The sequence below is a fragment of the Phyllostomus hastatus genome, unplaced genomic scaffold, assembly GCF_019186645.2.
Source record: "Phyllostomus hastatus isolate PE091 unplaced genomic scaffold, TTU_PhHast_1.1 phas_scaffold_78, whole genome shotgun sequence".
NCBI lineage: Eukaryota > Metazoa > Chordata > Mammalia > Chiroptera > Phyllostomidae > Phyllostomus > Phyllostomus hastatus.
The window spans coordinates 30,668,801-30,685,501 of NW_025334041.1; the positions used below are offsets into that span (position 1 = coordinate 30,668,801).

At 39.5% G+C, this 16,701-nt stretch overlaps 1 protein-coding gene across 4 annotated transcripts in view; it reads left to right on the plus strand.

The window, feature by feature from the left end:
- The window catches only part of CDK6 (cyclin dependent kinase 6), a 228,325-nt gene that overhangs the window by 142,157 nt on the left and 69,467 nt on the right, over positions 1–16,701 (plus strand). For all 4 annotated transcript variants that reach the window (XM_045827037.1, XM_045827038.1, XM_045827036.1 and 1 more), the window contains exon 5: positions 11,769–11,878. In XM_045827037.1, coding sequence (XP_045682993.1) covers positions 11,769–11,878 — 110 coding nt within the window. The remainder of the gene's footprint in view (positions 1–11,768; positions 11,879–16,701) is intronic.

Genomic DNA, 16,701 nt, shown 5'->3' on the forward strand with positions numbered 1-16,701 from the left:
ATAAAAATAAAATAAAATAAATCTAAAAAAAATAACTTAAAAAATGCATTATATCTTAAGATCTGTGTATACTTTAATGTAAACCAAAAAAAAGGAATAGCTTAAACAATCTATCTACCTACCTGCCTATCAGTAGGTGCCCCTAAGTAACAAAAACTTATTTGCTCTTCTCAAGACATTTTCTCTAAAGTTTGATGTATAAATTTGATTCTGTTGCCATTTTTATGAATCTGGAAGACTTTTTGTACATTCAGAGTAATCCAAAGGCAGATGGATTTCTTTCCTCGCTGGTTTGGTTTTGGTTTTGTGGTTTGGGAGCAAGTTTGCAGTAACTTCTTGGTCGTACATATAACAGATAGTTACTGAATGCCTTGTGTGTGCCAGACAGAGTGCCAGGCTTCGGATACCTGAAGGTCATCAAGACCCAGCCCCTGCTATTTGGTCTCGTAGGGGTGACAGGGTGGAAGCAGATTCTTGTGGTAACACCACACATCAGCAGGGGCCGTGAGAGATGTGTGTTGTGTAATACAAAGAGCCACTCCCCCTCTCAGAATGTTCCGGAAGGCTTTCACCGATTTCATCAGTAGGTCCTGCTTTTATTTTTGCCATATATCAGAGTCCTCTTTATATTGAGCATCTATAATAGCTATTTAAAACTACTCAGTCACTACAAAATATTCTAAATATTTTGTCTGACCTAGGCGTTTTCTTAGGTATCATTGTAATCACTTCTTAGACCATTTTTCAAAGCCCTAGCAGTTTCAAGGATGAAAGAGGCTACCTGCCACAGATTTCTAGAAAGCAGCAGCATTCTTTGAAATGCTTATAAATGGAAAAGTAGTTTTTCTTTGAATCATTTCTGAGGTCAAAGCAAAGTTCTACCTAACCTGGAGGGTTACTTTTCCTTTCAAGTAGCGTTTGCATGCAGCAACCACACTGGCCCGAGCCCGTGTGCAGGGAGTTCCTGCGCCTAGGTGAGAAGCCTTCCGCTGGTTTTTATGTTCACACATGTGTCTCTCCTAATAGCGGATGTACCTAGAAATACTCTGCCAAGTCCTTGGTAGTAGTGTGGTTCTTCTTAGAAACTGAGACAATTTTAAGAGAAGCATTGTGGCTCATCAAAAACAAATGAATTTATATATTTTATAATTATTTAACTAGTGGAACTGTTCTCCCTATAGTGATCCTTTCCCCTTCACTCATACGAGATCTAAAGATATTACAATTTCTGTAAGGATAGAAAAGTATTTTAGAAAAGAAAGATGGGGAAATTTTTAGAAGAAAAAAAGAAAGGGGAGAATTCAATATAAAAGAATCAAATTCATGCAAGAAAGAGGGGAAGGGGCTAGGACACATGTTTTATATCAGACTGTTTTTTTAAGTAACTTTGAAATCAGAGAGTGACATCCACAGTGATGCAATCACGCCTGTATAGTTGCACTGAGTCTTCAAACCTGAGCATTTGCTTTGTGCAGTGATGCTGATTTTTCTTGTACCCCAGAACGGTGTTATAAAGTGGTGGGCAAGAGTAATCAGGGTCTCCAAACTGTGTATTTTCCACAGAATTTTAAGACGTTGAAGAATGTTTGAGCCTGAACTCAGATTTTAAAACCATGCTTCCATGTCACTCATCACTTGCACTAACCGTGTTTCTTGCAAGTGCTCATTTAGTACGTTTACATGCAGCCCATGTAAAAATGAACATAGTAAAAATGAACATAGTACCCAAGGAGAAAGAAGACACAGGCTTTAGAGACATTTGACTATCTTCATAATAAAGTGTCAGTTTTTAAAATTACAAATCTGAGTAATTATGTAGCCTCCCAAAGCATATAGATTTTCTTAAGAGTTAAAACTACTTCTAAAAGGAAACGAGGAGCTCTGTAGCCTGCCATATCCTGTATTCAGAATAATTTTCATTTCTACTTATCTGTGAAGGCTGAAGGAATGTCTACAAATATTTGCTTGGTTTCTATGGTGAAGGCAGAGTGAGATCAAGTGTGTGATTGTTTAGTGTCAAAATCAAAACTATACTGTACTTCTAAAAAGAGAATGAGTTTGTTACTTGAAACATAATAGTCATTTAGCAAGTGGTAACTATTTTAAGTTTCATGAGTTCAAGATGAAATTTAAACAATACAGCCTGAAGGAAAACATGGGCCCTTCAGGCATTTTAAAACTTCATGTTACAAAAATAAAGTGGTCATCACACTTTATTAAAAAGTCATCTGTTGCCCTGACCGGTGTGGCTCTGTTGTTTGGGCATCGTCCTGCAAAGCAAAAGGTCACCAGTTCCATCTCAGTTGGGGCACATGCCTGAGTTGTGCGTTCGGTCCCTAATTGGGGTGTGGATGGGAGTCAGCTGATCAGTGTTTCTCTCTCTCTCCCCCTTCCCCATCTCTAAAAATAAATACATAAAATATTTAAAAATAATAATAATAAAATAAAAAGGCATCTGTTCACTAAAGATAATGTTCGTGGACTCTTAGAATTCCTGGTGTCCATATGAGGACATGACTGTGGTCTACAAATTTATACTGTAATAGAAACCCTTGTGTCCTACCCTAGGTTATTCATCCTAACCCTGTAACCATCCATTCTGCTGTCTCCTGGCTACCCATACATTTAGCGGAACATACATTTATTTTATGCCTGCTGTACACAGCACTCTGGGAGGTGCTGGGGGTGAAAAGTCCACTTAGGAGTGGTCTTTATCCTCAAAGGACTGGCTTGGGATCTCATAGGCAGTAAGTACACACTGAATGGGAGGCTGTGTGAGTGCTGTGGTTACGCGTAATAGGGGAGGACTGGGCAGGGCGAGGTGCACAAGAATTAAGGATGGTGTTGTGAGAGGACATTCCAGAGAAAGGTCTCAGCGTGTGGGAAGCCACAAGGCGTGACAGCACACTATTTGAACAACGATAAAACCTCTGAGCAGGTAGAGGAAAGCTTTTGTGTGAAGGTAAAACAGGTGATAAAAGGAGGGAGCCAGATCATGAGGGCATTGGGAATAAATGGAACTTGAACCTGACCTTAAACTCTCTGGGGAGTAGATGAAGGATTTTAAGCAGGAATGTGGTGAGCACAGCTACAGGTGCAGTAGAGAGGAAGGAGACAAACTTTTAGGAAAAGAGCCCAGGGGAAGCCTTGGTGACCATTGGGACAGGACAGGGGTCCCATAGAATTGTCAGAATCTGGCAACTTCATTGATAACGGAGATGAGCGAGGAACCCAAGGAAGTGGTGATTTTGCTGCAAGCAGAGAGAGAGAGAATCTAAGAGAAGTAAGCATCAGAGAAAAGATAGCTCACCCATTTTGAGACAGAAGTACTATGGGAGTGCTCAGTAGTGAGGTTCAGGAGACATTGGATATGCAGGTCAGATACTCTGCAGAGTATGACTTGAACGGCATCCACATACCATGTCCCACCAAAGACAGTGCATCACATGAGAAAAAGAACTATCTGAGGGTCTAGCCTTTGCCACATGCTATGTGCCATATGGTATTCCATTGCCACATCATTTAGGGACTCTTAGAATGCTAACAGAGGTCACCGTACAGACCATCCCATCCGAACGTCCCCTTACAGATGGAAAGACTGAGGCTTAGAGAAGTTGCCACCCACACACACTGCTTTCATCTACAAACCGAATGTATTAGTTGGAATCCCAACGGGAAATTGATGGCACACTCAAAATAAGATAATTCAAGGAGGGTTTGTTTACAGAGACAAGATTTACAAAGAAGTGGGTTCAGAGGAAGTGTGGGGCATGGCGCTATGACTTGAGCTCTAGTTGCAGCCAGACTGGTCCCATTCCTAGGCTTGAAGGGGAGAAGGGGAGCAGGTACCAGAATCAGGTAGAGTAGGCTGCCCTTAATGGACATTGACTTTGTGATGGATGGCTGCGTGGCCAGCTCTAGATGAGCTTGCTGGGAGGAAATCAAGGAGTTAAAGATTCTGCCTCACCCCTCTCCCTCTGAACTCCTGCCTAGTCTCCCCATTGGCCAAACCCAGTAAGAAGCTGGAAACGCACAATAGGCACAGACCCGCCTCCTGGGGCAGAGCCCTTTAGGAAAGGCAAAAGGGAGATATCCAGCACAGTGTTCACAACATGCGTTTCTGCCTTCAAGCATGTAGCCATATAATAAGGGAGATTCAGATTAACATCTACAAAGTTTTTTAGGTTCTTGGTTAAAAGGGTTCATGAATTTTTTTTAAAAAAAAAGCTGTTAAATTGAATATTAAATAGGAGTGGTTTCCTCTGAAATGTATTTTCAGTCAGAGTTGTCCTTGGCTCTCCTTTATCTTATACTGTTATTGATTTGGTTCAAAAAAATTGTGAATAGAGATCAAAGCACTTTAAACAGATACATCCACTTGTGTAAATATCCTTGAATGCCACCCCCCGCCCAGTCTTCCGCTCCCCCTCTGGTTGCCAAGTCCATTCAGCACCTCTAGAGGCTGTTAATACATGTAATGATTGTAATAAACATTGTATTTGCTTTGGTTCCAGCTGGCTCCAACCACCAAACTCCGTCCATAGTTCCTATTGTTATCTTTGCTTAGTAGATAACTGCATTGTTATCATTAGAAGCCACCTTTGTCATAGATTTCAAAGTGTTGATCTTCTATACATTACAATCATTGTTTCCCTCAACATGTTTTTAAATTTACCCCATGTTTTTGTTTTTAAGGATATTTAGAACTATAAAATGCAGGTAGAAGTTAAGTACACTGCTGAGAACTTCCTTATTTCATGCACTAAAGTCATGAAATGACTTTTTACTGGTTGAGATGTTTTTACTGGTTTTGTCCATTTTCGATACAGCTTTCAAACAAAAATTAATGTATTTGCACATGTGTTCCTTAAACTGGTTTTAAGATAGGCAGTCTTCATCAGAAGTTGTTAGAGGCACAGAAGTATAATAATTCCTAAGCCAACAGAATTTATATTTTACTGTCAGGAAAAATTGTTGCAATTTGTCCTCAAAAACTGGAAACATATTTTAAATCCCCAGAAATTGTCATCATTTGAGATGTTTTACAGTGACTTAAAGTGAGGGTTACAGGAGGCTGGGTCAGAGAATGTAGAGCAGCCACATAAATTAGCAAATTAAAACTGGGGAAACTCTTGATAAACTAGGGAACAAGTGTTAGATTTATATCTATTGAAGAAGGTAGTGATTTCTTATATTTAAAAGTAGCCTTTGGACATTGTTGGGGTTATCTTCTTAAAGAATTAACCAGAAATGTAAATTTTGAAACATTCACTCTTTGTTTTAGAATTTAAGCGTGTTGAAGTCCACAAAGATTAAACCAAAAAGATGTCTCTTTAGACAAATACTGATAGTTCAAATAGAGTGTAAACATAAACCTGATTAATGAACCTAAGTCCTCTCTCTTTGTTACAGTGGTTCACATACACAGACACCAAGCAAAAATCCTGAAAATACCAAAGAGATTTTTAAACCTTAGCTTTCATTGGAGTTATTAAATGGGAATTAGATGAATAGATGTCATACCATACAAAGCACTGATGTGGATCAGAACTGAATTTTGAAGTAATAGAAACCATTTTTAAAAACACGTTTTTTTTTTTTTTAAGGAAATCTTGTGAACACCGAAGGATAGCTGAAGTTTTTGGGATTTGCATGCTCTTTTAAAAGTTCACATTCAATATTTCAAAGTAAATTTAATAACAGCCTGTATGTCTGCCTGTTCACTTGTGGGAGTTTGGAGTGCTGTGCTGGATGCTGAGGAAGGAGCACAGGGTTGAAGCTGGGCAGCCCTGGTGGGAATCCCAGCCCTTTCACATCTGGGCTTCGTGACTCCAGCCGTGCTATCCAGCCTCCTGACATTCCTTTTCTCAGCTATAAAATGTGCTTACTGATGGCAACTGATTGGGCTTGCAACGTTCTACCTCCTACACTTCCAGGTTTTTGTTCCCACTGTCCATTTAAAACTTGTCCATTTAAAGTGTTGATCTTCTATACATTACGATCATTGTTTCCCTCAACATGTTTTTAAATTTACCCCTATATTTTTGTTTTCAAGGATATTTAAAACAAATATGGTGTCTGTGTGCCCTGGCAGACATTTTTGTATCACACCTGTAATTGTGACATTTACACCCACGCATGACCTGCAGATAAAAATTAGAATGTCTTTCATACTGTTTCAAAACTTATTTATTCACTTAACAGTGTATCATGGATGTAACAGTGTATGTAACAGTGTATCCTGTTCACATACATTTTGTATGTGAACAGGAATGAGCAGGATGAAAAACTCGCTCATCTTTTTTGATGGCTGAATAACATACCCCTGTTGGAAATTACTGTGGCTCAAACATCCTGTGAATACCTCCTTGTATACTACTATGAATATTTCTGTAGGATAAATTTTCACAAGTGGAACTCTGGGCCAGACACAATGGGCACTGTTAATTTTATACATAATGTCAGACTGTCCTCTAAAAGGGTTGTGCCAGTTCACAATTTAAGTTTTCCCCCACCTTGGCCAATCCTGAATAGTGTTATTCTGTTCATTTCTGCCCATCAGGCCCTTTATTATGATGGCCTTCTTCCTTGTTTCCTTTCTTTCTTCCTTTTTTTTTAAAGATTTTATTTATTTATTTTTAGAGAGGGAAGGGAGGGGAAAGAGAGAGAGAGAGAGAAACATCAATGTGCAGTTGCTGGGGGCCATGGCCTGCAACCCAGGCATGTACCCTGGCTGGGAATAGAACCTGCGACACTTTGGTTCGAAGCCCGAGCTCAATCCACTGGGCTACGCCAGCCAGGGCTCTTTCTTCCTTTTAATGAGACGGAATATATCTGATAGTTTTTGCTTCTTGTAAATTACCTTTCTTATTTTTTATCTATTTTTCTGTTGTATTACTTTGTTAGTGTAATTTGTTTTAGATGTTTTCTCACAGTCAGTTATTTGTATTTGGCCTTTATTTATAGTGTTCCCTGAAGACAATTTCAGTTTCAAATAGCTCGATCCATAAATCTTTTCACCTCAGGCTTCTAGATTTCCCATCATGCATATGCCAATAGATCCACATCCCAAGGTCCTCTTCTTATAAGGAAAAATGTGTTTCCTCCCAACACACTTTTCTAGCTCTGTTTCTTAGGTTTTTCCATCTGTATACCATTCCTTCTCACAGATTTTTGAAAGTGGTGTAATGTAGGGATAAAACTTATTTTCTTCCAAGTGGATGGCCAGCGGTCTTACTTTCACCTATCGAGGCACATTTTCTCTCTCACTGAGAGGAAGTACAGCCACCTATAAGAACTTTAAACCCTATTAACATATCCGTCTGTTCTGGAATTTACTCTTTTTTTAATGTTAACACCACCCTTTTATTTACTGTACCTTAGAGTATATTTTGGTAACAGAGCAAATGCCCTTCATCCTTATTTCTCAAACTATTAAGCATTATTCAGCCAGAGGTACCTTATTTTAAAAATTACATTCCTCAACAAAAGCATCGGATCACTTTAAATGTTTTGTGTTAATATAGGAGTGACTATTATCTTTGTAATACAGCTTTTCCCCACCTTAGTCATGGTCTGTCTTCCTATTTTAAATTTTTTTAATGTTCTTTAACAGTAATATATCATTTTATTTATATAGATAGCACTTTTTAAAATTCCTCAGTGTTTTGCATTTTTTGTTACTATTATGGATGGGATCTTTTTCCCATTATATTTTGTAGCTGACTTACTAGGATTTGTGTATTTATTTTATATTTTATGTCCACCATCATCTAAATTCTTTTTATAATAATATTTTTCTTGTCATAAATTTTATTTGCCAAAAACATAGGCCAATGTATATAAGGCAGAAACTCTTAGAAACACAAGAATATTCGGGGGAAGGAAAACAAAAACTCGTATTCTCTTTTAGTGTTTGACAAATAAAGTATAGAAAAATATAAGGATCTGTGTGAGACAGAAATCTTGTTAATAAAGGACTTAAAAGAGAACACTCCCTTTATACCCTGCGGAACAAAAACCAAGTATGTGCATAGTCATAAAGAAAACAATAATAAATTCTACCGAGTGGAAATTGTACAGATTGCATTCTCTGACCATAACGCAATAAAATTAGAAATCCAGCAGCTAGGAGATAACCATAAATAATAATGAATTTTGTGGAAATTTTATGACCACGTGGACTGTAAAACACTTTTCTAAATAATTTATTCTTCAAATTAGTTTACTCTTTTTAAGAGAAAATTACATGTTATTTAAAGATTTTAAGTCTTTAAATTACATATTCAAAGATAAACAAAAATTAGAAACTTATTTAAAAATTCACAAAAATGAGAAAAATAGAAGTCAACAAATTATAAAACAATAATCCTCCCAAAATAAAACTTCATGTCCATTTTTTAAAATAAATTATATAGCTAAACTGACAAATCTGACTGATACAAACCAAAAACAAAAATATACAACATTAAGGAGGAGAAATCAGATTTTCTCAGAAAACCAAGGAAACAGATGATATTAAAATAATTATAAGAAATAACCATGTACAGAATTTGGACAATACATTTTTTAATCTAAATTAAATAATTTCATAGGGAAATTTATCATTAGTAAAACGGCCTCACAAAGAGGTTGCAACCTGTTGTGACTAATTGGCAGGAAGACATTCACAAGATCATTTAAGACACTTCCAAGAAGGATCCAGACCCAGATGGTTTTACAAGTAAGTCCCTAGGGACCGATAATTCTTGTGTTGTTTATTAGTATTTCAGGATATAGAAAAGGATGAAAAGCTTGCCTATCCCTAATATCAAAACATGAAAAACTAACAAAAACTATGGATCTGTCTCACTTATGAATATGTTAATATCCTAAAAAATACTAGCAAATAAAATCCAACAGTCTATTTAAAAAATAGTAGGCCATAATTAGGAATGATTTATTCTAAGAAGTCAAGGATGGCACAATATTAGGAAATCTATTAATGTTATTAATAGAATAAAAGTGATCATATTGTCATTTTAATAAACATTTTTTAAAACTTTGGATTCATCATCCATTTTGAGTGGTAACTAAATTTGAAAGGAGTGGAAGAGAACTTCTTAAACATAGCAATATTTTTCCTATCTTAAGTTGTCTAAACATTTATTTGATGATTGTAATATGTATCACTGATGAAAGTACTGAAAATGAAGTTAGTTCTACTAAAGTGTTTTGGGTTGGGTAATCAGTCAGAAATCACAGCCTGTTCAAGACAGCCTAAAATGATGCTATGTTCAGATTAAACTCTTCATCTCTGATGATGCTAGACTTTATTTCAAATCGAGATGAGAAGATAAGTGTGTGACCTCACAGTGTCCGTGTGTGTCTGTAAACCACTCGAGTGGAACTTTGTGGACAGAGTGCACCTGCACTTTCATTTACAGTATGTCCGAGAAGCAGGGAAATGTGTTCCTCCAGCTGAAAGTATTAGTCAAGAGGACCTGTGCTCAGAACTGGACACTCTGCTCAGCACAAGTAGAAAGTACCTTCTTTTTGGGGAATGACTGGTCATTGAATTTTGCTCAATTTTCTCCTAGGAAAGATTGCCTTGAAATCATTGATTTGATATTTGTCAAACCCCAATTGTACTGTGCACAGTATTGCGGTGGGCCTTTGCAGACATAACGGTGGACAAAATTGGATCCACACCCTCTAGAACAAACCATATTCTTTATGAACTATGTTACAAGGTACGAATCTCAGGTGACGGTGGGTTTGGGGAGGTAATGGCATCAAAGCTGGGCGTTGGAGGCTGAGTAGAATTTCCACTTGTGGTGAGGAGAAAGAAGAGCTCTCTAGCCTAGAAGAACACTGTCAACCAAAGCATGGAGGCATGAGCTGGAGGATATGTGTGTGTAATTGAATGGTGCTCAAACATATCCAAGAGTTACCTGAGAATTTTTTTTTAAAGAAAAGAAAAAGGAGAACTCCAGGGGCCCCACCTAATTCAGTGACTGGGAGATGAGGCCCAGACACCTGTGTTCTCCTGAAAGCCCCAAGGGTGATTCTGATGTGCAGTTGGGGTTGGGAGCCAGCGGCGGGGTCTCAGCCGTGACTTGGCTGTGAGGAATATAAAGTACTTTGAGAGATGGTGCTGGAAAGATGTGTTGGAGCCAAATGATAACTTGAGGAACATTGTTTTGGTATTGTGGATTTGTTTTCTCTTTTAATTTCTGGTACATCACCATCATCTCTCCATTAGACATCAACCAGCTATCCCTTAAACAAAACTTGACCTCTTGCACAAATTCAAAGCAAAACATGCCAAATGAGATGAAGAGGAGGAACCAGTCAAGAATCTTGTTAGATACTGCTATATTATCACCCTAAAACTTAAAACAACAACCAGTTTATTATCACTCACAATTCTGTGGGTTGAACTGGACTCAGCTGGGTAGTTCTTCTGCTCCAAGTGATGTCAACAGGGGCCACAGTCACCTGGAGGGTCATTGGGTTTCTACGTCATGATGGTCCACGCACATGGCTTGTAGTTGAGAGCTCAGTTGAAGCTGTCAACTGGAACATATTTGCAGGCCTCTCACTGCAGGGCAGCTGGGTTCCAAGAGGAAGCATTCAAAAAGGTTCAGGCTACTGAAATTTGTGTGGCCTAGCTTTGGTAGTCTCAGATGTCACTTCCTCCTTCTAAGGCCAACTCAGACTCACTGGAAGGTGCATTAGACGTCACCCCCTGATGGGAGGAGTGGTTGTGCATCAGTTTCCTGAAGCTCATGGCAGACAGTTTTGGAGACCTGCTACTGCAGTCTTCATGTGCCAAGTCCTCTACCATCAAATCACATAATAAAGCAGAATATCAGGAAATTTAGACATAAACAAAAATACAATTAGACAAAATAATATGTAAGGATAAAAGGAATCTGAGTAATATAAAAAGCTTATGTAATAGATTTATGTGTTAAATTCCTTATCTGACAATAAAGAATACATCTTCATTTCGGGCATCCATAAAATATCTGCTCTATCCTCCCTCCTGCATAAAACGCACTTGAATCCTTATGTACCCTTATAAATCTGAAGCCTTAATGATATGCTTTCCTCACCTCTCCACCTGGCAGAAACAATTACAGTTGCATTCCATCTATTATTATATACAGTTCTGTGTTAGTATTAAGTGGGGTTCTTCCCATTTTAGAATTTCTTCCTCTGAATGACTTTTTTGACACAGTATAAACAATTGGGTTACACAGTGTCTCTTAGTTCTTTTTTTTTTATTTGTTTTCTGAAAAGATCAGCATTGAAGGAGGCTTTATTTTAATTCCCCACAGCCTCATGATAAGAGTAGTTTTGACTTATCCTGCCTGGGTGCTGCCTTGAGACTTCAGAGTCACTGAAATCATCTTCCAATTTCCCAACAGTGCTCACCCGGGAACTGAGCTGTGGCCGATGCTGACACCTGTTGTCCGTGTATTCTTTTCGTAAGCCCCTTTAGAAAAACAGTAATCATTTTAAGACTTTTTAAAAAGACTTTGCTGTCTGTAACTCAGGTATTTTACCCTCCTCATGAGACACACAGAGTCTGAGGTCGGAACCTAGGTTGTGGTGATGTCATTTCCTGGCCCATCAGCGTTGACTCCCAGGCACCCGTGGCTCCTATCTCAGTGTTTCCCCACGATCTTTCTGAACCGAACCTTGGCATTCCAGCGCGCGGGACGACAGGTGAGCAGACAGCCGTCTCCTTCGGTAACACTCAGACCCGTTTGCTGTTGCAGGTCGTCACGCTGTGGTACCGAGCCCCAGAAGTCCTGCTCCAGTCCAGCTACGCCACCCCCGTGGATCTCTGGAGCGTTGGCTGCATATTTGCAGAAATGTTTCGTAGAAAGTAAGAAATACCTTTGTTTCACCCTGTCTTCCTTGGAAAGAAACTTTCTGGGTCTTTGGTCATTTTAAGTGGCCTCATATGCTTCTGTTTGAAGGAGGGTCATGTTACTCAGATCCACCTGCTTCAGGCGACCACGTGGAGGGCCCATAGAGTGTCGGTCTGTCTGACTGTGACTTCCAGCTCTAGGGAGCTCTGTTTGGAAAGGAATGCTCCACCAGTCTTCACAATTCATTTTGATTTGGTTGTGATGATAGGACACAGTGGACATGAAGCATATTATGTCATTTTTTAGGGAGGAAATAGCCTCACGGTGAACTTCATCCACAGAAGGACGACCAGCACTGTTAAGTATATGGAAATTTTGATGGTGAGAATAGTGGAAAAACACAGGACATTTAGACTGAAAAGGAACAGGCAAGGAAGAAGTCAGTGCTATTTCAGAATACTTCAAATGCTGTCATGTGGAAGAGAGATTAGGCATATTTGGGCAGTGGAGTGAGCAGAACTAGGGCCAAAGATATTAAAATTACAGAAATAAAGATTTTTGCTCAGAAAGGGGAAAAGCTAATGATTAGACAGTTAGCTGAAGAAGAGGTTGGGGTTCACGAAAATAATACATTCTCATTGAGTTCCGGGAAGAGACTGGACCACCACATGCTGAGGCATTTTCATTGAGTGGAGGGTGGGGTAGGTGACCTCCAGGGTTCTTCTGACTCAGAGAGTCTCTGATTCATTTGTTAGATAATAAGGTCATAAGAAATAGCCAAACAATATAATGGAAGATCTTCCAGGAAAATAATCCATACCTGGGTACTAAATTCAGCCTTTAAAATTAAACAGGGAACCTAATTATAATCTAACCCATTTTCTATTTTTACTTGCATGGGAAAGTGTGAGTTGGGAAGCTGAGTATATTCCCATTGGACATGTTGTGTTCCAAACAAAGCTACGTGACCACTCACAAGGAGAAGTGGTCAGCCATTGCCTGTTTATTTTTTGTTTGTTTGTTTGTACCAAATGAAGTTTTGTGTGTATAATAAACTTTGAGACCTATTTCTAGAACTCAGCAGAGTTTCCTGTAGCTCACGAGAGGGGATCATGGCCAGGAGATCAGAGTACACAGATGTTTAATGCAGGCCAGCTGCTTTACCTAACACAGGACCAAACCTCTTCCCTTATGTTACCTTTGGCTCCTCACAATAAGAGATAAGTGAGGCGTTGTGGTAAATTTATTTGTCTGATGTCAAGCAGCTAAAAAAAAAAGTAGCAGTCTTATGATTCCAATACAGCTCTTGTGTGCTCTAATCCAATGTTGCTTTTCTACCAAGGGGGAAGAAAAAAGGTAGTATTGAGTTCAGCTGCAATGTTTGCCCAACAGGCTAAGTACAGGCATACCTCCTTTTATTGCGCTTTGCAGATACTGCTTTTCTTTCTTTTTTTACAAATTGAAGGCAAGACCATCCCACCAGCAAAAAAAATTATGACTCGCTTTACTGTGATACTCAGTTTATTGCAGTGGTCTGGAACCGAACGCGCAGTATCTCCGAGGCATGCCTGTAATTGGTTTTGGAAACATGGTCCTTAGACCAGCAGTTGCAGCCTCACTGGAGACCTTAGAAATGCAAATTCTCAGGCCCCACCCTAGACCCACTGGATTAGAAGCTCCTGGCTAGGGCCCAGCAGCCTGTGCTTTAGCAAGTGCCCCTGGTGACCCTCATTCACCCTCCGTGGTAAGAACCACTGTGTTGGATGACAGGGTCACTGGCGATGAGCGTTGTTTAAATGGTCAGTTCTTGACTCCCCCTTGAAATTCTGATTCATTACTGGGCTGAGGTGAGGCCAGGTTTTGTTGTTTTTAAAAGTGCCTCATGTAATTCTTCCCATCAGACAAATATGGAAAACATTGGGTTAAAGGCTTGTGGTCAGAACAAGGAATAATTTCCTGTCAGTGCTGCAGGGTGGGAGCTAGGACTGTCGTTCCAGTCAGTCCCAGGAATAACTTGGGGTAGCTGGGAGTGGATTAGAGAACTGTTTATTGGAATTATATTTATATGTCGACAGTTGTCCTCAAATGCGGAGATTGAGGCCTTCTTTTGCTGTGGCAGGAGTGTGATTGGTTATTTTTCAGTAGGACAAGACTTGAACACCACCCGTAATTGATGACAGAGGCCAGTATTTTGCTGAAGGATATGAAAAGAAAGATAAAATTTAAGATATACTCGTATAGTGTTAAATATTCACTAGTGAGAAATTTGCTGTACTTGCAAGTATAAGTAGTCACCCCAATGGAAAAGTTACAACTCAAATTTTTATTTTGTAGTTTTAAAACATTTTCCCAGTGAAGTGATAGCATGATTGGTAATCTGGTTCCTAGTCTAGCCGGCAGAACCATATATAACCTGGAACATATCTGAAACATCTGTACTAATTCATCAAAACCTATTTTCTATTTATTGCATTTTTTCCAAGGGAAAATTCATTGTATGTTCCAGTCCAGAATGACAGGGCTGTCTCTTCACCCCAGCACGGAGCCTGGGAGGGAGGCCTCCATGTTGCAGGCTCAGAGGAAGGCTGCTGTGATGACAGCAGCAGCAGTCTGCTTCAGCTTGCTGGGAAATCGAGATACTGGGTAGAGACCCATTAACTCCACAGGTGTGCATGACCGAAAGTGCCTTCTCTCTGGGAGCCTTGCACAGAGGTAACAAAATAATTGGCAGTGTCAGGGAGCAGTATGAGAACCCAGGTCTGTGTGCCTTTAAAGCTGAAGGAGAACAAATCAGGACCTACCACACACCCTTCCTGGGGCGGATGCCTCATCTCCTAGATAGTTCCTTCCTACTTGGCTCTGACCCTGAATGTGGCCATGGGACCTGACCCTTGTTCCTGCTCAGTTCACATTTGGCATTTCCTATGATGACGCCCAGATATCTGAATGCTTACTTACGCCACATGTGTTCTGGGGTCCATCACTTAGCCTGACCTGGTTCCAACTTGACTCTTGATACAGTGTTGACCTGTAGATTTTGAAAACAGACTTCCCTGACTTTGTCATCTTTTAACACCTTCGTGGTTTTTGCCATATTCTTACGGCAACTATACTTAATTTTTTTGTTACCCTAAATCATTTACTTTTTCATTTGGCCTCATCTAAGCAAAAAATACACAAAATCACAGATTTGATGAGCTATTTATTTGTCTAATACACACTAAAATATATATAGTACAGCCATTAAAATTATTAGGAAACTTAGTCCATGTTCAACCCCTGGAATCATTTTATATATTACCAGTGGTACGTGTCACATGTTGGAAACCCTGTAACAGGTGTTTTTCATCTAGTTTACAAGTACCTTATTGAGAGGTTACTATATGCAAGGCCCTCCTCTAGAGGATTATCTTAAATCCTAGTGGGGAAGAGAGGCACTGCATGCACTACGAGTTAACTAACCAGTGCTGGGGTGAAAGCTATGAAGAAGTGTAAGGTTCTATGACTGAGTGTAATGAGAAGACCTGAGAGGAAAGGGAGATTTCTCAGTGGAAGTCTAGAAATCAGGATTAACCTTCCTTCAAGGTCACATCCTGGTTGTTTACATAAAATCCCTGAGGAATAAGCATTTGTGCATCAGTGAGGCTCAACATCCTCCATAACCAAGGGAGAAAAGAAGTGAAGGGCATTAACATCAGTCTGTCATGTGACAGACCCGGGGCCAGGTCCTTCCCTTGCATGATCTCATCCAACCCGCACCCTGAGGACTGTTACCCAGTTTCCAGACGACAAACTAGAGCCCTCCCCCAGGAGGGTCCACAGCGTGTCCATGAGCACACAGCTCTTAAATGGCTGAACCACTTCTAAACCCAGGGCTGCCTGACTCTGTAACCTTTGATTTTTTTTTTCACTTTGCCATGTTTCTGCCCTTGCTGTTGTTATATCTACTAGGCCATTTCCTTTTCTGGAATGTTTATATGTTATTACAATGAAGCAACAATGATATTTTAGAGAAGTTAAGAAGCAAACCATACATTCAATAGGTTTGATTTCTAGTCTGTCCCATATTGCGAAGGTTGACCAGTTCCCTGTGATATATTAAGGGATGAATGTCTTCTATTCTAAAGTCAAATACCTAGAAAATACGAACTCAAGAGTCTTAGGACAGATGGTTGACAGAGAGCCAGAGAGTTTAAATGCCATCTGTCAGTATTAAGTGGGTTTAGTAATTGGCCCACACTGACCCACAGTAGCATTCTACAAAATGGAGAAGAGCTGGATTTTCATCTTTCTCCTTTCATTCTTCCTCCTTGGGTGATCTGACGTTATTCCACATTGAGTTATATTTTAACACTAAAAAACATTGCTATGAATTTGGTCAGTAGACAACTAGCCAACTTGAGGGATGGGGTGGGGTGGGGTGGGGTGGGGTGGAGTGGGATGGATAGACAGATGAACAGATGGATGAGATATATTGACTTTTTTAACTTCATGGCAAATTAAATTCACAGTTGTCAACTCTGCAGGTATCTGTCGGTTCCCTTGTGATCCTGGTCAGAGCTGTTGTCTGTGGTTTGAAAGCTATGGGGTTTTCCAGGTTATGGCAAACTCATAAAAAGAAAATGCACATTTAAAAAATAAAACATGCTACTAATTCTTTGAATGTGGAGATTGTGGTGAACAGATAGTAATTCTTAGAAGTTCTGAGTTGCCAGCTCTGGCGGTCCCCAGCTAAGAAATGCCAAATGCCACCAAAAAGAACATAATAAATACAGTCACTGTGAGAAAGAAACAAACAAGGCTTCATGGTTATACTACCCCATGTATGGTGGCCTGT